Source organism: Pyxicephalus adspersus, chromosome 2, assembly GCF_032062135.1.
Source record: "Pyxicephalus adspersus chromosome 2, UCB_Pads_2.0, whole genome shotgun sequence".
Taxonomy (NCBI): domain Eukaryota; kingdom Metazoa; phylum Chordata; class Amphibia; order Anura; family Pyxicephalidae; genus Pyxicephalus; species Pyxicephalus adspersus.
In genome coordinates, this window is record NC_092859.1 from 12,236,548 (window position 1) to 12,263,167 (window position 26,620).

General features: G+C 41.9%; 1 protein-coding gene across 1 annotated transcript; it reads right to left on the reverse strand.

Moving 5' to 3' along the window:
• Positions 1-7,065: 7,065 nt before the first annotated feature.
• Positions 7,066-15,424, reverse strand: CALR (calreticulin). Its single transcript, XM_072399553.1, has 9 exons — positions 15,265-15,424; positions 12,852-12,953; positions 12,046-12,249; positions 11,519-11,613; positions 10,669-10,878; positions 10,266-10,379; positions 9,654-9,797; positions 9,478-9,570; positions 7,066-8,447 (listed from the first exon to the last, which is right to left on the reverse strand). Exons 1-9 carry the CDS (start codon positions 15,356-15,358, stop codon positions 8,241-8,243), a joined length of 1,263 nt encoding a protein of 420 aa, XP_072255654.1. The 5' UTR covers positions 15,359-15,424; the 3' UTR covers positions 7,066-8,240.
• Between the last annotated feature and the right edge of the window lie 11,196 nt (positions 15,425-26,620).

Consider the following 26,620-nt stretch of genomic DNA (forward strand, 5'->3'; position numbering starts at 1 on the left):
GATAATGATCACACCGCACCGTATAATGATACCGAGTATCTATACTCCGATAATGATCACACCACACTGTATAATGATACCGAGTATCTATACCCTGATAATGATCACACCGCACCGTATAATAATACCGAGTATCTATACCCTGATAATGATCACACCGCACTGTATAATGATACCGAGAATCTATACCCTGATAATAATAACACCGCACTGTATAATGATATTTAGTATCTATACCCTGATGATGCTATTGGTGTGCAATACAATGAAAAATATTGATTGGTAATGGTAACCACACCACACATTGTAATGATGTATTCAGTGATGGTGAATATCTACAGGTTATGATAATGTTGCAATACATGTTCATAATAACAGGTGCACCTTGGCCTTATTATGGATCTCAGGTCTCGCTTCCTTATTCTCTCTTTTTATGGTTTCTCTAAACTCCCCAAACCAGATTCTCCAGGATGCAGGAAACTGTGCAGTCTGCTGTCTGGGTTAACCCCTCCTGCCTCCCTTATTCTAATTTTTATATTGTTCTACATTTCTTCAGCCATTTAGTATCACACACGTATCCTTTTCTTTTGGAGTTTTACTTTCAGACCTATTAGAAGCCACACATACTTCATGAATAGTCCCACAGCTGAGATTTCTTTTTTTTTTTAAATGCAAATCTTTGCAGCTGAATTCCATGTAAAGGAATGCACAAGGCAGGTTTGTGAATGTTTTGGACCTCGAATGTATGGACAATTTTATCACTTTTCATAATGATCCAAGTGAATGTTGAACTATGTGTTTGCAAAGATACCAGCATGAGGTCACCAGGTATGTAACCCTATGGACCAGGTACAGACACCAGGTATATAACCCTATGGACCAGGTATGTAACCTTATGGACCAGGTACAGACACCAGGTATGTAAGCCTATAGACCAGGAACAGACATCAGATATTTAACCCTATGGACCAGGTACAGACACCAAGTGTGTAACCCTATGGACCAGGTACATACACCAAGTGTGTAACCCTATAAACCAGGTACAGACACCAGGTATGTAACCCTATAGACCAGGTAAAGACACCAGGTACGTAACCCTATGGACCAGGTACAGACACCAGGTATGTAACCCTATGGACCAGACACAAACACCAGATGTGTAACCCTATAGACCAGGTACAGACACCTGGTATGTAACCCTATGAACCAGGTACAGACACCAGGTTTGTAACCCTATGGACCAGGTACAGACACCAGGTATGTAACCCTATGGACCAGGTACAGACACCAGGTATGTAACCCTATAGATCAGGTACAGACACCAGGTATGTAACCCCATAGACCAGATACAGACACTTTGTAAATAACCCTATGGACCAGGTACAGACACCAGGTATGTAACCCCATAGACCAGACACAGACACCAGGTATGTAACCCCATAGACCAGGTACAGACACTTTGTATATAACCCTATAGACCGGGTACAGACATCAGATGTGTAACCCTACGAACAAGGTACAGATTCCAGGTATGTAACACTCCTAGAAGTAATGGTTGCCGCATGATCCTCATTCTGAGTGTTTTCTTAGCTAATTGGAGGTCCACACTGTAGATTGCAGGAAAGTATTCCATGTTTCCTTTGGGGGGAATGGAATTGTTATTTAATCTTTATTTATTGACACAGAAGCTTTAATGCATACCTGTCACACACAGCACTTTCTGGTACCAGATTTCAACAATGCCTTCCCTTTCCTAAATTTACCGGGAGGAACGTGTGGTTCCACAGCGTCGTGTCTACTTTATCCAAATATTGTCCTTCAGAAAGTCAGAATTTCCATAGAACCTCCAGAAGGATGCAGATAATGACAGGGACAAGAACTTAGGTAAAGTGTGCAGAGTTTATATATATTTTTAGAGTGTATGACAGGTGAGATATTTCTGATTATAAATTGCAGAGACTCGGAGGAACACAAATCTCATATCTATAAGGTGTCTGAAAGAGCTCATAAACAAGGTTTACATGGCTGTTAAGGAGAGTTCTTGCTGGACAGCTTAGTTTAGACCAGGGGTGTCCAAACTTTTTGCAAAGAGGGCCGGATTTGGTAAGGTGAAAATGTGTGGGGGCCGACCACTAACCAGGGTTAGTGTAGACGTGGTCTGCACAGGTCCCGCACAGCACACGCCCGCTATAATGACCTAGGGGACTCAACCGCCACTGAGTTTTTTTGTACGCGTGTTTTTTTTTACTGTGGTCAACAGTGCTGGCGGGCTGCATATTATTGATTTTATGACAGAGGCTGCGGGCCGGTGGAAATCTGAACAAGGTCCGCAATTGGCCCCCGGGCCTGACTTTGGACATGCCTGGTTTAGACCTTTGTTTTGCAGTATAGTGATGCAGAAGAGAAAGGGGTTACAACTGTATGGGTATGGGTACAGTTGCTTTCTTTATTTTATAGAAGGGTGAGAAGCAGAATACTCCTTTTAAAAGTTCAGTTATCCTATAAGTCAGCCATTCTAAACCAGGTCACCATGGAACTTACCGATGTAAGGGTTCTGGGTTCTTTAACCCTCTACTGCCCCAACTGATGTTGCTTTATAGTTCCAGGTCCAACACAACTTGGCACAGCCAACTGCACAAGGGGGCATTCTTCCTACTAACCCTCAGTTTAAGGGGCATACTTGATGAATTAACTTGGACAAAGGCTCCCTGAGACATAAAACTATGTAAGTTCCTTTTGGGTTCAAAAAAAAAAAAAAAAAAAAGTTGAGTAAGGCTTCTGTATGTAGGAGCAGAGAGATTATATTGAAGCACTGAGAGCTCCCTCTAGTGGCAATTGTTTGCATTTCTGTATTTGGCTCATGAAGAAATGCAATTTAAAATTTGTTAAAACCATAACTTCTTTTTAAAAGAGGAATTTATATATATTTGTATATACCATAGCATATGAAACTGATTGTGTCTTTGAACTTGGATTGTGTATTTCCTCACACAGAAACACTCAGAACTCAATGTAAAAAATTAAAATAAAAAATAAAATAAAAATGGGCCCAATTACACATACATACGTGTGAGCATAAATTGAATGCCAGACATTAGACCTGTATTGCATTACACACATGAGCTATCTCTGCACAAATGCTTAAGAATCACAGAAGAGAAACTCCCTCCTAATTTATGGAATGATTTACTTGCTGGACAGAATTGTTTTATTTGAATATAACGCAGTGCTGTACATTAAATAGGGGATGTAAATGACAGACAGATACAGACAGTGACACAGAAGGAGGAGAGGACCCTGCCCTGAAGAGCTTACAATCTAAGAGGTGGGGGAAATATCACACAATAGGAGGAGGGTATGGAATGGTGGGTAAGTAGTGAAGGTTTAGGATAGAAGATGGGTATGCGAGTTTGAAATAATAGATTTTAAGGGACTCGCTTGCTTGCAAAGGTGCAACACATGGTCCACCTAGCATCTTCATGTCAGCAAATAAGTGGTCTGATGTTGTAGTGGTCCTGGTGTTGGCGAGTTGTCCCCGTTGATGGGATCACCCATGTTGAATGGGCAATAAATGGTCTGCTAGTGGTCCCAGTGTTGGTGAGTTGTCCCTATTGATGGGATTCTTCATGTGGCATGGGTGGTAAATGATTTGCTAGTGACCCTGGTGTTCGTGAGTTGACCCTTGTGGCATGGGTGGTGAATGGTCCGCTAGTGCTCCTAGGGTTGGGGAGTTGTCCCCACTGATGGGATCCCTCATGGGTCATGTTGAATGGGTGGTAAGTGGTCAACTAATGATCCCAGTGTTGGTAAATTGTCCCTATTGATGGGATTTCTCATGTGGCATGGATGGTAAATGATTTGCTAGTGATCTCAGTGTTAGTAAGTTGTCTCCACTGATGGGATCACTCATGTGTCATGGGTGGTGAGTGGTCTGCTAGTGGTCCTGGTGTTGGCAAGTTGTCCCCATTGATGGGATCACCCATGTTGAATGGGCAGTAAGTGGTCTGCTAGCGGTCCCAGTGTTGGTGAGTTGTCCCTATTGATTGGATTCCTCATGTGCCATGGGTGAAAATGACTTGGTAGCGATCCTGGTGTTTGGCTTGTGTTAATAAACATAATTACCAGCACCACCTTTTATTCCCATAGGTCCTGCTCCTTCAAAAAATATATTGTGTGGATAATTCATTTAAAAACTCTGACATCTGTGTGCATGTCAAATAAAAGAATTTGGCTAACTGGGTGATCACATCTGGCAGCAAAGAGGTTAAAAGAATATTTTACAATGTGTGTGATGAGATAAAACTAAGAGGAACCTAAAGCATTACTCTTTCCACATCTATAATGCAGCATTTCCTCCAATGTCATAACACTTTTATGGCCACTCCTTGATGTGCTTCTTGTGTTCAGAAGTTTAATTGATTTCATTTAATAAGACCTACGATGTATGACTACTAGTCTGAGAACACCTGATTGTCACGTCTCTATCAGCTCATCCGAATCTAACACCATGGACATTAAAATAGAGTTGGCTTCTCCTTTGAGACTATAGTAGGCTCCCCTATTTTTGGTAGGACTTTCCACCAGGTTTTGGAGTGCGTCTGTGTGAGTTGGTGCCCATTTAGCCAAAAGAACATTTGGGAGGTCAGGTCTGATGTTGAAAAAGAAGAGCTTTCTCACAATGAGCATTTCAACTCATCCTATAAGTGTTCCGTACGGTCCTTATGTGATGGTTTTATTTCTTACAACAGCATTACTGATTGTAGCAAGGTGATCCTTCCACCAAAGCCATGCAGACACTAGATATAATAACTGCGCTCTCACCATATATCAAAATCAAGGATTCTATACATATGGCAATAATATGCTCATTCACAGAACCCATCAGGCTGCCATACTGGTTACAAATGTGACTTCAAAAGATAAAGGTTAGGTAAACTTTAGTACTGGCCACACAATATTCTGCATATGATCAATGTCTAGTGATATCCATACACATGCTAATACAGGGCTATCAAACATTTTTAAACTTTAAACTATACTTTTCTAACTTTGTCTGTTAGAGAAATACTAAAGATGAGTGAAGATGCTGGTTCACAAGCACTAGATTTGGACAGCCGAACAATAACTGTCCGAACAAATTCACCGAGCTGGATAGCTTGTGGCTCCCGGGAATCATCAATAACCAGTTCTTCTAAATAAACTTACCTTACGAGCTGGGAATTTTTCATTAGCAATGACTGTTTTACTATTTTTGTGTTATGGGCCTTTGGCAACTGCAATAGGTATACAGGAATATTCAGCCAAAGCTAGTCTGTAGAATCTTAAAATTCCAGCAGTAACTGGTAAAGATTTTTTTTTCTTCTAAGCAAAATAACCTCCTTGCAGCTGGAGGGGTGGCACACATCCTTCCCCCCAATATTCAGCAGCGGCAAGGTCCAAGTCAATTCAGTTAGAACTTTCACTGAGAACCAGACTAACTTGTCCCTTTATGTCAAACACTGCCAATCACCAAAAGACAACAGAAGCCATGAGCCCTTTGGCTAAACAGCAGAAGAGAGAAATTAGGTAAATTTGTGTTACTTAGCCATGCATGGGCAATGCACAGGTTTGCTTCGAAGCTGAACATTTCCTATATGAAAATAAACTCTACCAAAGTGCAACTTTCATTTCCCTTAAGCAAAAGTAGAATTCTTAGAACAGACAACCAGCTGTGTAACAACTCAGTAGTAGTTTTCTATCGGTGATATCCTTACATCAATGGTAGAAGATGGAGCTGTTCTGCTTTTCTCTTGTAATTCTGCACCCATTCAGGCTTACAGCTCATTCTGTTCTCCTAGACTGTAAGCTCTTCAGGGCAGGGTCCCCTCTTCCTCCTGTGTCACTGTCTGTCATTTGCAACCCCTATTTAATGTACAGCGCTGCATAATATGTTGGCGCTATATAAATTCTGTATAATAATATTGGTGAGGTTAGGGGGGAGAATGAACAAGCAGCACCCCGCTGCACTCTCGTCTCTTCACTTCTATTGTGATTGTTCATGGATCTGTCAGGATAAATCCATGAACGATGTCTGATGACCGCTAAACACATATTTTTGGCAGAGACCAGCCCAACAGCTTGTATTAGGAGAGAACCCTTGCACGTGTATACATAGCATTAAGCTACATACGCACGTTCAATTGTTGTCATTGGAAAGGATCTTTCACGATCCTTTCCAACGATTAAGGACTGCACTATGCATGAATGACCTCTGTACGTAAAGCACCGTTCTGCTCTATGGAGGGGAGAACGACAGAGCGACACCCTGCTGTGCACTCCCCCCCACCTTGCATTAGGATCATCCCTCGTCCATGGATCCGCCAGGATGGTCATTGTACACACGCCAGATTCTTGTCCGATATCAGCCCTGAGCCGATTATCGGGGGAGAACCGTTGGACATGTGTACCCAGCCATAGGGACATCATGGGTCATCTCAAATTTCTTAGCAATGGAAATGAAAGGATGAGGCAGAGGGAAGTCAGGAGCACTAATGCTGGATCCTGGAGATTAGCTTTAGAGGAAACCTGTCCTGAAACAGGTGTCAGTGTTGACTTGCTCAGCAAGTGCCCATTGCCTCTCAATCTGGCCATCCTGTGCAATAGTTAACATGTATGCAGATTGTAACCTCTTTGGGGCAGGGTCCTCTCCTCATATGTCACTGCCATTTACAACCCCTAATTAATGTACAGCACTGTGTAATATATTGGTGCTATATAAATCCTGTTTATTAATAATGAAAAAGTCAGAAGTCCTAATTTTTAACTCAATCAAGTATTTGAGCCAACAGTTATTGGGATTTCAGACGGGTCGGCAATGGCAGCTTCTGCATTCTTAGGAATTGTAAACATGCTTTAAGACTATTTTGCTTGAACGGTTACTTTTTATAGTAAATGTAACCACTTGGCCTGATCTTCAATATGTAGATTAGATGAACAGAAGCACCACCATCATAATATGAAATTGTGGTTACCCTTTACAAAGCTGCATAGGATATACCAGTTTCAAGTCAATAAGAACCACACAAGTTTTTGGACACAAAAAGGTTTTTCCTTTAATTAGAAATTTAACAGACATCTGTACATTCCAAAACATAACCCATACATACATTCTGGCGATGATCCCTGCATCAATATAAATTAGAAGCATACAGCTTGAAGCAGGGTGGACTGAAGGCTTGGTAAGGCCCATTTCACCACATCACAGGGCACAATGAGGGGCATATGTTGGCAAGTCCATTTAGGGGGAACTGATTGGGATTGCTGTTAAATGACAGCCAAGACTCCCATCCAGCACCAGGAACTATCCCCGTACAACAATTACCTTCTTGCTGGGGATTCTAGGACTGGACAGGAGTATTGGCTGTGCAACAAAACTGGTGTTCTCACAGGTCCCCTTTAACACTTGAAAGCAGATGTCTTTAAATGGGAGAAAAATCCAGATTTTAGGAGTCACTAAGGTGACGTACTACAGTGGAGGTTCCTTAACGCCGAGACCGACCAAAATGAGGATGAAACATGAACCTCTGAAGCAGCCATTTACAAAGTCAGTTTAATTTCTTGTCCAGTTTGCAACAACTAAGATGACAGTTCTGTTGGTAGACTGCACCACAAAATATGGCCATCCAAAAGTTTGTCCACTGACTAAAGCCTAATGGCCATGGAGTTCAGAGGCAACTCTAAATTAAAGCTTTACTTCCCTAAAAACTACATCAACCAAATTGTACAGAACACTGAAATGATCTGATACTGCAATGTGAATGAGGGCTGATGGAATGTGATTAGGTTTGGCAATGTTTGACCAGGTGTTGTGACAATGGTCAGCTCCTCGGATGGCAGAGAAAGTGGTTTCAGAAAGGAAGGGCAATTTTAATGAATCTGGTTTGCCTTTTCCACCCAGGGAAAGGCCAGGGAGATTACTGCAGAGGGAGTGCAGAATGTTACTGCAATGAGAACCAGGGCCTAAGGGCAGGAGGGGACTTGGTGACTGAAGAGGAAGGGGATAAGGAGAGAGGATATGGGGTAAAAGGGATAAGGGAAGATTGACAGATCATCTTCCATTACAGGGTTAAAACAAAAACTGTAAAAAATATATATAAATTTTGAGTCTCATAGAGACAGAACGATCCCATTTCCCCTCTCCTATCTAAGACATGATTGCCCAGGGAAGGGGAGAGCGCTGGTCAGGAGCAGAGACACCATCTTTAAAGCTCATCTTTCTGGGGTGTGTCACTTTCCTCCTCATCGTCATCATCCTCCTCCTTTTCTTTTTCTTCCTCCTCCTCCTCCTCATCTTCGTCATCATCATCTGCTTCTTCGGCAGGTTCCTCCTCTTTCCTCTTTTTCTCTTCCTCCTCCTGCTTCTTACGCTCCTCTTCATCCTGCTGTTCCTTCATCTTTTTCTCTGCCTCCTGTGTGGTTAAGGAGAAAAAAGGGTTATTGGAAGCTCAGTGCACTTTATGTTATGATTGTATTTCTCATATTTAACAGGGTAATAAAGAAAGCCTGTCACTGAAGGGAGGCAAACAAAATGCTGCATGTAATAAGTACACACTTGTGCAGCAGGCTCCCAAACCTACCCGTTACGGCCAAAACTCAGGCCATTCTGACAGGCAAAGCTTTGCATTTACCAAAATATTGTCGCGTTTCATTTGCCACGCCTACCTCCAGTATGTTTCTACTGATCAGAGGCAGATCTAATAGGACTACATGGGAGACAAGGCTTTGCAGCAAGCTTTGCCTGTTAGAACAAACCTGGTATAGGACAGCAATATGTAGACTTGGGAGGTGTCTGCAGCCATGTCAGGACAAGGTCTTTCAGCACCAAAAAAGACCAAAGTGAACACGTTTTCATGAACTATAAACACTGTTAGCATAGGTCGCATGCCTTTTGCACCTCCTCTCTACCCCTCTGCCAGTCTTGCAGCCATTTATCCTACCTATTCCCAATAGCAGTCGATTGAATTGTACATTAAACATGGGTCATGGGGGAAGGGGGGGCATTTTTATGCAGATTGAATAGGCAAGTTTGTAAATATAAAAATGCTGTGTTCCCTGAAATGCTGGAAGCTGCAGGTACTCATGCTGCCCCCCCTCCACATCTGCTAGTAACCCTCTACTTCAATTACCCTACAAATTACATATAACAGACCGAAGATACCACTACTGTTCCCCACCATCAATGCTATTGCATAGAGAAGCTGCAAATAGATTCCACTGAAAATTCTTTAAATGGGGGGTTGCAGCAGGCATGATGTGTTCTCCTGAACATGACAGTGGAAGCAATTTCTGCAACCATGTGGCGCATCTCTAACCACTCCATTGTTTTTTCTACAAGCATGGTACTGCAATCCCTGGCTGGGATAATCTCCAGTCTTGCAATGATTGGGCTAACCTTAATAAAACAGTGAGCCACGTCTGTACCACATGTTTATAACATACCTTTGTGACTCCCCATGTCTTAGCAGCATGTTCCTCTGCAAACTTCTCATCGTCTGTAATCAGGAAATTGTCAAAGATGGTGCCAGATTTTACCTGGGAGGAAATAATCATTAGAGCTTCTGGTAGACCAAACTATATGATGTATCATGTTAAGCCCATAAAGAATGTCTTCTTACCTGCCACAGATCAAGGCCAATAGCTCCAAAGTTCTCATAGGAGTACAGTGTAGAATCTGGGGTGTATTCTGGGTTGTCAATCTCTGGGTGTACCCACTTTCCTTTGTATTCAGGATTGTCAATCTGGCGAGGTTTCCACTCTCCCTGCAGAAAAGCCACTTGTTACTTCAAGTACAAACTAATCTATATTATAACAAGGTAAATTTACCTTTGTGATAACTATTACACTGTTTCTAAACATGAAATATTATTCCTCTAAAAGAATGAACACATGGGTGGATTAACAATGACTTTCTAGAGCTAAAAATGCATCCATAATGCATGATCCCAACACTCCCCAGATAGTAAACCAAATAAAGTTTAAGAGTGCCCAATCAGCAAAGGCAAGTTAATGCCTCCCTATAGCACTGCATTTGCAGGACTGAATTCTTACTTCCGGAATTCAAAAAGCCTTCCTAACCAAGCCCGGACATTCAGATTGCTTTTGTAAAAACACCATTACGAGGCTAGAAGGCAAAACTCCAAGTACTAAAGCCTCTAGAATCCCTTCCATATATAAATATAATTTATACACAGGTAATATCTGGGGTGACGAGTCAGAACAGTGCTTACCTTGTATTCTGGGTTTGTGATAACTGGGGGCTCCCACTCTCCATCCATCTCCTCATCCCAATCTTCAGGTTTCACTGCATCTGGGTCAGGGATATGTTCTGGTTTGTCCCAGTCCTGCAACACAATAGTTTAAAAAAAAAAAAAAAAAATGACTTCCAGAAATTCTGTTGATTTCCTCCTACATAATTATGATTCATCCCAGAATACCATGAAATCTCTGTATAAACCATGATATGCCTGGCTCCCAACATTGTCCAGGAAAATAAAGCAGCTTAGATTTGGAAATGCCTGACATGACATAATTTGTGGTTGTCAGCAGAACAGAAGCAGCTGATGGATTCCGCTGCCCTCTGCAAGAACATTTTACACAAGTGGCAGCAACATCACAAAATCAGACACCTACCTCTGGTTTCTTGTCCTCGGGGTCATCAATCTTGGGGCGCTCATCCCAGTCATCAGGCTTTTTGGCCTCTGGGTCCTTGATTTTCTTGGGGGGAAGGAAGTCCCAGTCATCCTCCAGGTTGCCAGATTCCACTTTGCTGTTATCGATTTTTACTTCATAGGTGTTATCGGGACGTACAATCAAGGTGTAGAGATGAGAGTAAACGTCGTCCTGAAGAAGGTAATGGATCATCGTTTTACATTTTATAATGTGCCAGTCATTAAAACACACTAAAGATCCAGACTTCTGTGTCCGACCCATGTGCAAAAATGCTTTAGTCCCTTCACTGTCCTACAACTTTCCAATTCAGAATTATAATTCTTCTAGGCAGAAGAGACTTTAAATTTGATTTTCAGATTGGAGGCAAAATCTTTTGGCAGCGCCACACTTAGCACAAGGCATCATACGTATAGGGAGAAAATGTGCCAGTGTCCTAGTTTCACCTGGCATGCAATTGATGCCCCTGCTGTGTGCAATGAAGACACTTGTGGTTACTTGTGGTGGGTTCAGAATGTTTTGTACATGTAAGAATAGAATCTGTACTTCCTGTCCTATATCTGCTCCATAATAATTTCCGGTTCTGAAGCCATAGATAAAAAACTGGACACACGGATACAAAAGAATATCACTAATGCAAAACAAAGTTTTAAATGATGTTTTTATTAATTTAAAGACCCTCTCTCCTAAAACATTAGTAAACCCCTAATATACGTACAGAGGAGAAAATCCCTTTAAATACCGCAAACTCAAAATGTGTTTGTCTAGCTGAACCTTTTAAAGATTAAAGTTGCCAAAGTATAGGTTTGCTCACCTTGCAGCGGATGTCTTTGTTGATCTGCAGGTTCTTTCCCTTGTAATTGAAGATGACATGCACTTTCTTGGTTGGTGGCCCGCAAATGTCAGGACCTGATAGAGACAACATTAGGATTTAGAGCCTGCGGTAGTGATGTAATTAGGACACAAGCCAAGTAAAGGCAGTTGCACACCCAAATATGTGATTTAAGTGGGTGTGTGTAGGATGCTCTGACCTCCCTCTTTGCCTTCTTCTCAGTGTTTGCAAGCAATCCCTAGCTGTCAAAATGACAGCCATGACTTTTTTAAGCTACAGACAACCCAACATTGTTCAGATACAAAGTAACTGTTACTTTTACCTGCATATCAAAGAGTTGTCTTTCTAAAAAAATCTTTCTATTCAACCCCTTATTAACCCCAAATGTACGATTACCAGCCATAAAGAACTGCTTCTTTCTGCAGCCGATATTCCTACGCTGGTTTCCATGTATCTTACCATTACTATTCAAACATTTGTTTTGTAAAGTTGTTGCCCAGGACACTTACCGAACATGATGTTGTACACAGACTCTCCATGCATGTCAGACTGGTCCAGAGTGCTGGGGAAAAGCTTCACGTAGCCACCACCGCAGTCAATGTTCTGCTCGTGTTTCACTGAGAACTGCACAACAAGAGTCTTGTCTTTGTTGGAGAAAGCAGGGAATTGAGCAGAGTGGGCATAGAATTTAGCATCCTGGCTGGTCTGGAGACCTGAAAAGAAGCAAACATTAGTTTCCAGTAATTAGAACCTGAACCTAGAACAGGAGACATTGCTTCAAATGGCTTCCACACCTAGCTGCAGATCACATCACGCATATGCCAAGGTAAGCAGATCACTACATCAGAATGGGGGATTTCTATATTTATATTCCATTCTTAAATATTTTATGCTGTTAATGGACATGTCAGCATGAAGAGGCTGTCACTGCATCAATTTATAATCAGTAGTCGTCTAAGGAATCTGTTTATTCCATTAGACGTGTGGGGTCAGCCACCACTAATTCTAGCTTTGGTCTGACAGTTTGAGGAGCGCCAATAGCAAGGTAAACCCTCATTTACTGCATGGGGGCTATAATTATAGTAGAAATCTGCAACAAGGACACAGAGGGTAATAAAGAGCTGACTGAGGTTCTAGCTTTCCTCTTTCCTCATTGTTAATCTTTACCCTCACTTCCTGTTATTTGAAATCAATGTCACCAGGACAGGAAATAAGGAGAAATCATTCTATTGTAACCCTTGACAGCAGAAAAACTCCACTCTGGTTGTAATCTTTCCCAACCATCCAAAGCATAAAATCCAACAGGATCACTTACCTTTGTCCTTCTCTTCATCGCCATAGAACTTGCCTGCAGAGAGTTTGAACTGGCCGTAGTCTGACTTGTGTTTAGATGGCAACCAGCGTTGCTTCCAGGCATCTGAAAAGAGAAAACATTCATATGAGACGCTGACAACGCATGGCAGATACAGCAGAGAGCTCGTAACCAGATCACATCGGGCGCAATGCCACAATAGAGCAGCTGCCCATTCCATGCATTGTACGCCAGGGCTGACTTTTTTTTAACTCGAGAAGTTTTATAATCAAGTTTATTAATTTTTTTTTTAAAGGATTTACAGAGGGCTTATCCAAAGATCTCTATATTGTGCTGCAATATAAGCAGAAGGTTCTGCCAATCTCACATATTTCAGGCACTGTAGGTCATACGGAAAGAGTTATAGGCTGTAGTGTCAGATTTAGGGTACATAGGCTATACCCAACTTCCAGTGAATGCACAATGCAGAGTCCCCCTTCAGAATTTCTATAAGCATACAATAATCTGGAGTTTGTTGCATGTAAATTTAAGTGCAAAAGAACAATTACTAACCGCAATGGAAACAATGGACGCAGCAGCAGTGGGTTAGTAGTTCCCAATACCGAGCATTGCGCTTTTGAGAATGCAGCAGTTCTCCAATACAATGCAGGTGTGCCGATACGACGCGGTAATGTAAATGGGCCGTAATGCAAGTTTGGAAAATGCATGCAAATTGAAGGAATGCAGAGAACTGCAGCCTCTTATTTACTCTGCATACACAGGAAGGACGATGGCTCATTACAGATCGCTCATTATGATTGCTTTCTCTTTCACTACTAAAGGCAGAGGGTAGGGAGGGAGCAATGAGCAGCCTCCCCCCTCCCCCTTCTGCTTCCAGAAGATTCAATGGAGCCTCATACAGCTGATGACCAGGAAGAGGGCTGGGAGAATGACTCAGAGACAAATGGGAGGATCGGCTTCAATATGACAGCAGCCAAGCCGGTTAGACCTCCGGAACGCCCTGCGCTACCAGCACCGACTTTACCCCCCCAGGTCAGATCATGTTTGACCACCAAAACCTGCCCATTTTATAGGATCCCCCCTATGGGCGAGGAGCCCTGACAATCTGGAAGGTATGCAGAAAAGACTAAATGCCCCCCACCAAGTTTGCACATGGGGCAGGAACCAAAAAATTTAATATTACCCCCCCACCACCATGTCACGTGTGAAAATGACCCTTTTAAAGCAAATGGAGAGTTAAGGCTTTCTGTAGACATGGCCTGCAAAGGTATTGGTTCAGGATGGAAGTTTCCAGAATGCCAGCCTATGGTATATGTTGCCTATGCAACCATAGGCAGGGCGTCCTTCAGGGACTACCACCCCCAGTATAGCCAGAAACACCAAGAGGGGCATGCTGAAGCTTTGATCCCCCACCATCAGCATATCCAACATAGAGCAGCAATTATATATCACCCCTCCCCCAGAACAAAGGTGACACCTCCAATACAAATGATTCATCTGAAGAAGTGAAACTGCAAGCATTCTACAAGATCTGCTGGGAGTTGTAGTACATCTAGCATTATGTGCTTTGTATAGATAGCTGAGCGACACCTATTATGGTGCAAATTGGAATCTTTAGAGAAAACAGATGGGGCGGATTGTTTACACACCTGGGAGATATTTACCCAGAGCAGATGATCTGGGGTCATCTGTTTGGGGTAAATAACCTGCCCCACCCCCTACAAATGGCTATCATCGGGGGGGGGGGGGGGGGGGGGGGGGGGGGGGGGGGGTGAATAAGCAGAGGAATTCCAGCAAATAACTAGAAAGACAGCAATAATTACCAACCTCAGCTTAGGGCCCCCCAGGGACAGGAAATGTCAGGTTACACACACCACACATCCTGTCATTACAGCACAAATAGGCCAATGGGGAATCAGTATGGGCAATGGACCAGGCGGACTACAAGAGCCAGCAGGCGGACTACAAGAGCCAGCAGGCGGACTACAAGAGCCAGCAGGCGGACTACAAGAGCCAGCAGGCGGACTACAAGAGCCAGCATGGCACACTACAAGAGCCAGCATGGCACATCTCAGCACTCGATGGACAGAACTACAAGGCTCAGCATGGACCCCAGGAAAGGTTTCTATATGAGGGCACTACAGGTGCAAGCATTGAAGGACTTTGCAGACATGTCTCTCCTAGCAGGGAATAGCTGCAGCAGCATGCACAAGCTTGCTGGGATTTTTAGTCCCCCTGCAGCTATTTTAAGGTCACATGACCAGCTATCATAGGGCAGCTGCACTACAAGTCCCAGCAGTGTCATGCTGCCAGGATAAATCAGCTGATCCTGAGCTCCCATTTCTTATATCAGAATAGAAACAGCCAAATGTGTGACCCGAATCCCCGCCCCTTTTAGGGCTTTCAGCCCGCATACCTCCATCCGTGAATTCCTCCTGAAAGAAGATGGAAGGTTCAGCGGCGCACAGGGCCGCAAGAAGCGGAAGGACAAGAAGAGCAATGCGGGCCATGGCTGCGCCCCGAGACACCAACAAGTTACAGCGCCTGAGATCCACTGAGCACCCAGCGCCGGCCGAGTGTCACTCTTATATGCCCTTTCCACGCCCTCCTCCCAAATCCGCTCCCATTGGCCGCCCCTACACCGGTGTCCGCTGTTTATTGGAAGCCGGCTTCTGCCATTCAAGGCACACAGATGGCTACTCGTGATTGGACAAAGCCGGGGCCAATGACAGAACACCACGCAGGGGCCTCCTACTAGTCGTCAACCGGTTGGCTGAGGGACGAGGCTGCGGATAGGTCACATGGTACAGGGCAAGTTGAAGCTGTGGCACGTGATTTCTTCCGGCTGTGGGTGTGGCCTGTGTTGCCATAGACATAGATGAGTATTGGTGGCCATTGGAATGGTCTGTGAGGGGGGAGTTCTCTCTCTGTGTCCTCTAATGGCTGCCACATACCTCAAAGTGCTGCAAGACAGTAGTAAAATAATAATAAACCTCTATTACAAGCTGTATTACATAAAGCTTCATTCACAAACCAGAAAATACACAAGATTAAAAAATATATATTTGCAAAAAAGGTGACAGTTGATAACAATAATACAAAAATATAATATAAAATAACAGTTACATAAAGATTCTGTTATTTCAGTTATAAGCTAACTGCATTTTCATACACGGTGCAGTTATCCTTCCTCCACTGATAAAACTGCTATGGTCTCCATGTTTGTTTACATCCGTCCACCAGCCATAGAAGTCCTCGGGGTTGTAATGAGCTGGTGTAACCATGATGGTGACAAATTATCAGGACCGTGGGTGCCAAATATAGGCAGAAAGGTGCCAACCTGTGCCACCAGACCCGTTCACCTATTTTAAGGGGTTTCCTAAAAACTGACCATCATGGAGGATGTGTGGACTGTCAGGGCCTATTTAGATCTGAGCGTTATGGTAGCACGCACATTACACAATGTACAGTTATGCACAAAGCATTCGGTGATGAGTTCCTGTGACATTTTTTTAATGGCCCCGCAATACACATGCCATGCAGTGTGCTGCAACATATATTAGTGTGCATTGGATACAAGATATAGAGCTAAATTCACTAACATGCATTTTGCTTGTAAGCTCTTCGGGGCAGGGTCCTCTCCTCCTCCTGTGTCACTGTATGTATCTGTCTGTCATTTATTGTACAGAACTGCATAATATGTTGGCACTATTAAATCCTGTTTATTATTAATAATAATAATAATAATCTTTGAGCATGTTTCCTTTACAAAATGACATTGCTGTGAGAGGTACAAGGTGCATGAGGTACAGAACTTTTTGGCACCTCAATGAGCTCCCTGAAATAGGAGCCCCAGATGATCCCTCATTATGCACTCATAATGCCATGCTGAGCTTCAGAGGTATATGTGATGCTGTTTGAAATGACATATGTTCAAATTATTCAGAAACGCCTGGGCCAGCTTGTGCATGCCTCATAAACTTTATATTCAAATCATATTCAGTTCACAGTGCCATGCAGACTGTTACTACAAAACAAATCTTCCTATGGAGATGTATCTTAGCCTTATAGCATTACAAGGTGTGTCTAGATTTATTCAGCTTTGTACTCCCTATATAATGTCATTATATGTATAATGATGTGTGCATTGTCCATGCATTAGGTGTGAGCACTCGGTCACTGATCAGGAGAGATTTGCACACACTGGGAAATGTTCTGTAAATATATATATTTATATATATATATATTTATATTTAAAGCTTGATATAGGATTGCACTCCTATGCTGGAGTAGAAGAATGTCAGCAGATAACAATGTACACATCCTAGATTGCCCTAGGGTCAAAGTACGATAGAAGTGTCACATAGTTTGTCCTGTCACATATGAGATTTTTCTAGAAAATTAACAGAAAGGTTAGGAAATTAAAGCAAACACTGTGTATCAATCATTCCAGTCTTGTTTTTGTGCATTTTTAATAGCAATATTTTTATACCTCCCCATCGGTGACGGAGTACGGGATGGGCAAGGCTCCCACTACAACCTATGAGGATGCACCATGTGGAACTTGGCTGCCTCTGTTCATCTATGTAATCAGACAAGGAAGTCACCAGAATTTCTCAACACTCTGGGATTCATTTACTAAGATAATTTAGGGCTGTTGCAAAATTCAAAAATTGTAATTCTGCCTGGGATTATTCACTTCTCTTGGTGAAGGAAGAAAAAATTCTGCATGCAATAAAAATGCAAAGAATGTAATTATTTTTGCATGCACATGATTGTATGGTTGGGGTTGGCAAAACTTCAAATCATACCAGTTGGATCTCTAGGGAGAACAACAGTCCCCCAATGCAATCATTCACCATCATGTACAACCTGTAAAAATTTGTAGCTGCCATTTAGTTGGCATGGGCTGCAGGTTTAGAAGCAGGTCAAGTCTAGCATGTTTCGGGAAAAATGGTTTGCAATTAGTTCAAGATCAAACCTGGGGATGTTTCAGATGCATTCATATTGTTTGAAATGGTGGAATATAAACAAAGCCCTGGCAAAAAAAAAAAACATGGCAGAAACCACAATCAATGCACATGTCCAATGTCTGATGTGATTCATTTCAGATACATTAGCTTTCCCCTCCAAGCAGATGTGGCCACAAATCCACAATAAATCCAAAGAGGATGCTTTGTAGCAGTGGCAGACATCCCCAGCAGCAGTTTATTTTTGTATGCGGGACAAGGTGTGGTAGAAGCAGTGACATTACAAGCCATGCTGGGTTATCCTGCCCTGGATTTGTTATGGGTTATTGTCAGAGCTGTGAAAAAACAGTGCACAGCAGGAAAGGCGGAAAAGGTAAAAAACAAAAAAAAACAAAAAACAAAAACAAAAACAGCAATAGAGAGTCTATAGGAGTATGGATGGTTTGAGTGATTTTTGCTTTAGCAAAATTTCACATATAACTAAATGAGTTTCATCAATCTGCTGCAGAGTTACTTAGCAGAATTACTATAAAGGTAAAATATTATAGTACTGTGGCTGCAGACATCACATCCAAGATTTGAACGTGAATAACATGCATGAAATATAATAAATGCACACAAAATATTTTGGGAAGGTCCACCATACTCGATACAAATTGTAATACACTTCTGTGGCTGTAGACATTGTGGAAAAAGACCTAAACTCAGAATTTTTTCATTACATAAAAGTGTAGACAACCTTTTTATATGAGGTAAAAATTAATATTTATTTTTTTAAGGGTAACCCCCCCAAAAAAAATGGTGCACCACCCCCCTTTTCTGCATGAAATCTTTTTCATCATCTACGTCGCCCGATGACATAGGAAGAGGAACGCAGAAGAAAAAAGAAGATTTTCAGAGGAAGCATCGGGCCAAAGAAGGATACCGGGACATTGCGGGACCCGAATGAATAAACCTCCCGATGGATCGAGAGATCTGTGGGATTAAAGGTCAGTGTCATTATTTTGTTTTGTGTTTAGTTCCCCTTTAAGGTTCACAACAAAAAGGCCCCAAAATTGTAATAATATTATTATTAATTATAATAATAATAAAAAGTATTTATATAGCGCCAACATATTATGCAGCGCTGTGCATTAAATAGGGGTTGCAAATCACAGACAGATACATAGAGTTAAATAGGAAGAGGAGAGGATCCTGCCCAGAAGAGCTTACAATCTAAAAATCCTACTTTTTTTAAACTGACTGTAATGTAAGAGTGCTGGAGTGCTTGTTTTGATCTTTGAAAATGAATAGCGTGAAATTATAAGCAACTAAGATGATCAATGGTGGTTTGTTCAAAGCTTCTTCACTGATTGTAAGAGAAAACAAATGTAATGTCACTAGTCTGCACATGTGGCCTTACCTTATTGCATGATAATGATGCAATGAATATATTATGACTAAAATGCTAAAATTATTATGAAATCCCTAATCTTTCACTGCAGTTTGTTAGCATGAAACTATTTTGAATAAGCTTTTCCACAATATGGAGTCCCAAAACAGCTTACCCACTGTGAAACATATTGGAGAACAATCCACATTTATGATGAAAGAAAATGGGAAATATATTGAAACATTCACAAACAGCAATAAAATAGTGGTGAAAAGGTTTCTATGTTTTCTGTCACTGCACTACACTAAGTGATTATACAACAGATAATAGATCCGTTGTTTTCAGCCATATACAAAGCCCCAGGTACTGGCTGTTTACAGAAGTCATTTCACTAATAGCCACCCAGTGGACCCTTCTTCATTTGCAGTCTGTTATTATCTCTGGATCACAATGAACGCTGGTGATTTCCGCGTCTTTGTCTCTATAATAGATGAGATCATGAATAATCCAGCAGCTGAGCAGGTTAACAACAATTTTCTTTAAGCCATTAAAGTAAACCTGTGCTGGCGTGCAAAACCTAATAACTCTTTACCATCCACAACCGGTATGTACCTTACCTGGCACAATGCCCAGGGTAAACATTAGCCAGGTGAATGCCAGCAATTGAAACTCTGCATCTCTGTTGGCTTTCAGTCTCTCCGTCCTAAATGTATGGCTTTAGGTTTTGAAGTTTATACCAAGACAGGGTCTCTTTAAAGCCTAAAACAGACACAGCTGATTTATATATGCGAGCACTGTTCCAGCCAATGAATTTGTAATTTTGTTCAGGCTGTTTTATAATAGGTACTGGATCTCTTCCTACAGACCATACGGATTATTATTATTATTTTTTAAACAGTATTTATATAGTGCCGACATATTACGCAGCACTGTACATTAAATTTGGGTTGCAAATGACAGACAGATACAACCAATGAAACGGGAGGAGAGGACCCTTGTCAGAAGAGCTTACAATCTAAGAGGAGGGGGAAGTATACACAAATAAAGGACCAAGGACTGTAAAGAGACACCATAGGAGCAGCCTGTGTACATACACTCCATTACAATCACTGGAAATGATGGTTGAGGCTTGTTTGCAACAACAGTAGGTATGAATGAGCACTGTTTATTCAATGGAGATGGGTGGGGGAGGACAAGGACTAGCAGCTGTACACAGATTAAAGATTACCAATACTGAGAGATAGTTTAAACTGCCATGGTTGTCCCGGTTCTAAGGCTGGGTACACACGTGCAATAATTGTCGTTGGAAAGGACCTTTCATGATCCTTTCCAACGACTAAGGACTGCACGATGCATGAACGAGCAGTGTACATACAGCACTGTTCTGCTCTATGAAGGGGGAGAGCGACGGAGCCGCACCCCACTGCGTCCATCGTCCGTGGATCCGCCAGGACGGTCGTTTGGGCGATGGACGACGGGCGCTGTACACACGCCAGATTCTTGTCTGATATCAGCCCTGAGCTGATTATCGGACGAAAACTATTGCAAGTGTGTACCTAGCCTAACATGCAACAGGCCTGATTTATTGAAGCTCTTCAAGCCTGGAGAAGATAGTCTATCATAGGTGAAGCTGGGTGATCCAGCAAACCTGAATAGATCTGGTCCAGGATTAAAAACATTAGCCAACTGATAGCAAATGATTTTTAAGAAATTCATTCCAGGTTTGCTGGATCACCCATGTTTAGTCAATCTTCTCCAGTCTTGGAGATCTTTAATAAATCAGGCCCAACTTGCCTGGTTGGTGATCAGCCTTTAATCTCCCTGGTAGTAATTCCAAGTGTGGCTTGGGGATAATTTTCGGTACTAAAAGTGGTAACCCAGAGTCACACTCGGGGTGGAATTGAGGGCTTACCTGGACCCCACGAGCCCCCGGCGTCCTCCGGTGTCCCCTTGGCAATACCCGCCCGGATTCTGCATCCCCTGGTCCTGCATCTGTGTCCCCTGGCCTTGCATCCCCAGCGTGTGAATGTTGGGGACACGAGATAAGGGGATGCAGATGCCGGGCGGGCATGCGACATGTGCTCCTGCGGCAGCATGTGCTGGGGGACAGGACCTGGTGGGAAATTCAAAAAAATAAGTATTTCTAAATGTCAAATTTAATGCTTTGACATTTAAAAATACTCAAATAATAATACCTCCAAGGAGGTTAATACTTTCTCATCAGATGTGGCTGACACTACTGAAACCAGAAGGTTAGCGTTATATCCAAGAAATTGGCATTCTTTGGAAATGGCAGCTTCTATAATCTCTCTTTAAGTCACAATAAAAGAGATTTCCTACTTGGTTCAGTGAGACTTTAAGCTCATTCGGCCAAAAAAAGAGTGTTTGTGAGGTTAGATACTGATGTTTGATGAGAAGACCTGGGACACATTCTTTATCACTGCATTTACCGGTAAGTAGTGTTAAGGTTCTATGAAGGCCACCTAGGTTCTTCCACACCAATCCCATCACACCCATGTCTTATGAAGCTGGCTATATACAGGTCACAGTCGTGCTGTAACAGGTACAGTCTACAAGGTTGGACATGCATAACTGTATAAAATGTTCTTGTATGTTGTAGTATTACCACTACCCTCTCCTGGAATCACTGGAACTCAGTCATTTTTTTAGCTGTCCATTTATTTTGGTCATAGCATATATATTGCAGTGATCTCCCCAACCCCATTTAGCCGGGTGCACCACCTGGCACTTTTCAGTAACCACCCGGTGGTTTTTGGACGGTTACTGAAAAATTGGGTCACAATACAGGCCCACCATCCGCCTACAGCTTCTTACCACACAGCTTAAAATAATTTCTGGGCAGAATACTGGATATGTGTGGGGCCCATTCAATTAAGGAAGTGTCCTTAGTTTGATTTGTACTGATCTTTAAAGCAGAGGTAACAGTTATTTTGTATTGGAGATGTTCCTAGCTGGTTGATTGGCTACCCTTTCCTATTGTCTGGTAATTTTCCCTGTATTTAGTGGCAAGGTGAAACTAATCACCAGTGATGGATGTTCATACTTATAGCCAATGGGGGCAATTGACATTAATGGCCATGAGTTGTCAGGCAGGGATCCAGTTGACATTCATAGTAACCTCTGGAGGAACCTTGGGGTTCTACTAAACTCTGGTTGAGAATGGCTGCCCCGGACTATATTTCCTGTGCGTTTCTTGCCCCACCTGTAGAAAGAACCCAAACATTCATCCGTTCCTTTAGGGGTGAGTGCTATATATGTGTACATAAAAGTATATAAGTATATATTTCCTTATAGAAACTAACTCAAGTAAACATACCAGACATAATCACTGTGACAACAGCAACTATAGGCAGGTAAGATAATAAAACAAACAAAGGTAATATACAAAACTGGAAGCCATAATAAGCTTCCTTGTCACACCATAGTAAGAATATGAGCTGCCGGGACTTCCGTGTGCATTACTTAATGCTGTCACATTATGGCAAAATCATGGCCTTCAGTTTAATAATAAATGGCTCCTTTGTTGAAAACAAGCAATAGGGACAATTACTAATATTTCAAGGTCATTGTGGCCATAAATTTAACGCTGAACTCCATGTGGATATAAAAGACAACTCTGTAATTGGCAGTGTAAGAAATTAAATCTGATCAGATTTGATTCAGCTTTTGCAGTTATTGTACAACTGAGCTGGACTGGGAAAAGGAAGAAGCAGTACAAGCAGCAAATTAGTTTATGTTCTAGGGAACGTGATGATAGGAGGAAGAGCTCATGTGTTGCTTCTCACTTCACTGTCCAGTCATAAGATATGGGAGGGGGGCTTCCAGAACAACCTAGGTATGGGAAATTTGCAATCCCTATTTAATGTACAGCGCTGCGTAATATGTTGGCGCTATATAAATCCTGTTTAATAATAATAATAATAATAAAAGTGGGTTAAATATTGCTGGCCATCAGATTGAGGATAGCTAGCGGGGCAGGGGTTACTTTTGCAAATACTAATGGAGATATCTTTTGGGAAAAAATAAGGTTTAAACCATATGAATACAAGTGTGTGTGTGTGTGTGGGGGGGGGGGGGGGGGGGGGGGGGGGGGTATTGTGAGATTTAGCGCCTCCATCGCTTATAGATTCTCTATACGATAAATAATGGTTTGCAAATATAACATTTACTGTGTTTTATACTACACTACACTACAGGGGCAGCACTTTGAAATGTGAATGATGATATCTTTAAGAAATGAGTTTGCAATGTTGTGATCATATCACTGGAGTTGGGAGGGCAGACCCAGAGACAAGCCTGGTTCTCAGGAAGACCCATGATATGGGAACAACAGTGGGTCGTTGCAAGATGCTTCAACATTTTGGAGAGCTGAACGACTGGTGGAGCAAAGCGGGTAAAAGATATAAAGAGCTGTTAAATATTTTATATTAAATATTATGTATATTATATTATAAAATTATATTATGTATATATTTATATTTTATATTAAATATTATGGAGACTATTGTTCCAGTTTTTTGCAACTATAGAATAGATCTTCATTTTATATAGTGACAAGGCACTGTCTTTGCTTTCTAGTTGTATTCATGTGTTGATACCCAGATGCATAAAGCTTCCAATTTTCAACGTGCTGTTCCAATACTAAATACACCGGCATTATCAACGGTTATCAGGAAAACCAAAAATGAGAAATGCCATGCAGCTATAGGTGGTGGCTTACTAAGAGGTTGCAGTGGACCAGCAGCTGGGTTGCAAGAAATCAGCAGCAAGGTCGCAGGGGATTATCATCACTGATTTAAAATTAAGAATGGGTAATTGGTCATTACAGAATTTTATTTCTAAGAGAATAGAAGTTGTTTAGATTACAAGGGACTTTTTGAAAAATACCCTAAGATTTCATGGCTGCACTTGCTGAACATTTAAGGTATATACAGCAACTCCCTGACATTGTTTTGTGATTTGCCATATTGGATTATTATATGATCCACTGGAGATGACCACCATGATTTCCCTCTGGGGAGGACACAGCAGGATGCCTCACTTGTCCTCCCCTTGCTTTCTCAACAGGACTGTACAGTGCTGCGTCCTCAGCACTCACTTGTATTAGTGTCACTGGAAACAGCCATGGGAAGATCAACCGAACAGCAACGGAAATGTAATGTGTGTACAAGTCTAAAGCTTGGTACACACATCTGATGAATGTTACCTAAGATGAACAGCCTTGCTCTTCTTAAGCAAAAATCCGAGATATGTACAGAAGCCCCCCACTCCGCCCCATGCCATTCATCAATCCACTGCGGTGAATTGATGAATAATGGATCAGGAAAAAACACTGTGCTTACTTTTGGAGAAAAGCATCCCATGATGCTGCTCATACATCCTCCTCTCCCCTGTACAGAGCTCATTTTTTCACTTGACACTGGAAACCATCACGAAAAACCATTTCCAGCAACAATCCTCTGATGTCTGTATGGGGCATTAGGGGCAAGATAGGGATGTAAGATCTTTTGTGTAGAGTACATTGTTGGGCCTCTCTTGGGAAGCAGAATAGCAAGCCAGTCATGAATGAAAAAACAAAATGGCGGCACAGAATTGTAGGGCATGGAGTGGACAGAGCACTATATCTGGAATTTTTAATATACTTTTTACTTTTTAGTACTTGTAGCTAGAATTTTAAAACAAGAAGGGGAAAGGTTCTCTATAATCCCTTTATCAACTCAACTGCCTTTGCAAATTTTGGCTGAGATGTAATTTGTAGTCCCGGCAGGGTTCGCAGCTTCTGTTTATTTACAGCCAAGGGCATGAGTGAGGCCATTTTGGCAACTTCTGCAGCTGGTGATTGCATAAAATGCCCCCTGGTGTTCCCGCAGGCTTTGTTTGATATTTATGTTTGCTCTTTACATGGTCTGAAATTTACATTTCCAGGTAAGTGAATCCACAGCCTGGCAACACACACATGTGCACGTTTGCACAGACTGATCACTGCTGCTGTATCCTGTTCTGTGTTCTGGAATTTACAGTACACAATTTGTGTTTCTGCACGCACAGAGCACCTGAGCTGCCTGTCCTGAGGGGATCACCTATAACGTCCATGTTATACCCCACCTCCCTAAGAGGAATGTTATCCAATGTACACGTCAGATGCATTATTAATAGAAACTGAAGAATACAGAGCAATACAACTTCCAAGGAAGACAGAAATCCATAGCAAGGTGCAAATGGAGACAGGTTGGCTGTTCACTAATCCACATTAGGTTAATCAATGTTCAATTCGATATAAGTTGACTGTTGATCAAACAATCAATAAGTAATACATGGCAATTAATGCACAGGAACATGTGAACATGTGTGCATGCTCCAAAATTTGGTGGAACAGAAATTGCGCATGAGTTCCTCAAAGCAGATACTTACACAATTGATCATTATTTTCCAATCAAGGTTCTTGCAGTTCTATACGTGTTATGGATCAAATGCTTTCTCCTCTCACACCGCAGTCCTTCTGGTACACTGCAAATTCGGCAATATCTAAGCAGTTCTCTGCTTAGATTTAATATTATGAATACAGAGCTGAATCACTTTGCATCTTTTAAATCTAAGTAGAGCTTTAGCATAGGACAGGTTAAGGTGGCTTACAAAGCAAACAAAAAAGTGGCAGACAGCACTGTATAGTGAGAGTATAGTAGAGTGCTGGAGCTGTGTACAGAAATCTGAACACTATTTTCATGAGTATTCCCAGTGACAGGATAACAAATGAGCAATGTACACAAAACTGTTTAGTTCTATGGAAAGGGGAAGGGGGAGGACAAGCAAACAGCACCCAGCTGCATCCCCTCCATAGACAATGACAATGGTGGTCCCCACTTGGTTAAGTGGTGCTCATTGCTCAAGGAACCCTTAGCAATCACTGGAGGGATCTAGGATGAGAAATGCCAATCTAGCGTGTGTATGAAGCTTTTCCCCCTTCTTTTCAGAACTTTTTGCTGTTTGAAAAAATAAATGATAATGCAACAGATCAGAGTTATCAGTTACTGAAATCTAAACTGTCCTCAGCGGATATTTCATCTAGAAAGCTTCCTCCGACTCCGCTGTCTGATAAAGACTTTATTGTCAGTTATTTTACACACAGATAAGTGAATAGAATCATCAGGCTTTTGTCTGAAGGCTCCAATGTTTCTCCACATACAGAACACAGGTGGATATTTGCAAATAGGATTTATTATTATTATAATACAGGATTTATATAGCGCCAACATATTATGTAGCTCTGTACATTAAATAGGGGTTACAAATGACAGACAGATACAGACAGTGACACAGGAGGAGGAGAGGACCCTGCCCTGAAGAGCTTACAATCTAGGAGGTGGGGGAATTATCACACAATAGGAGTGGAATAAAACAACATATTCCTA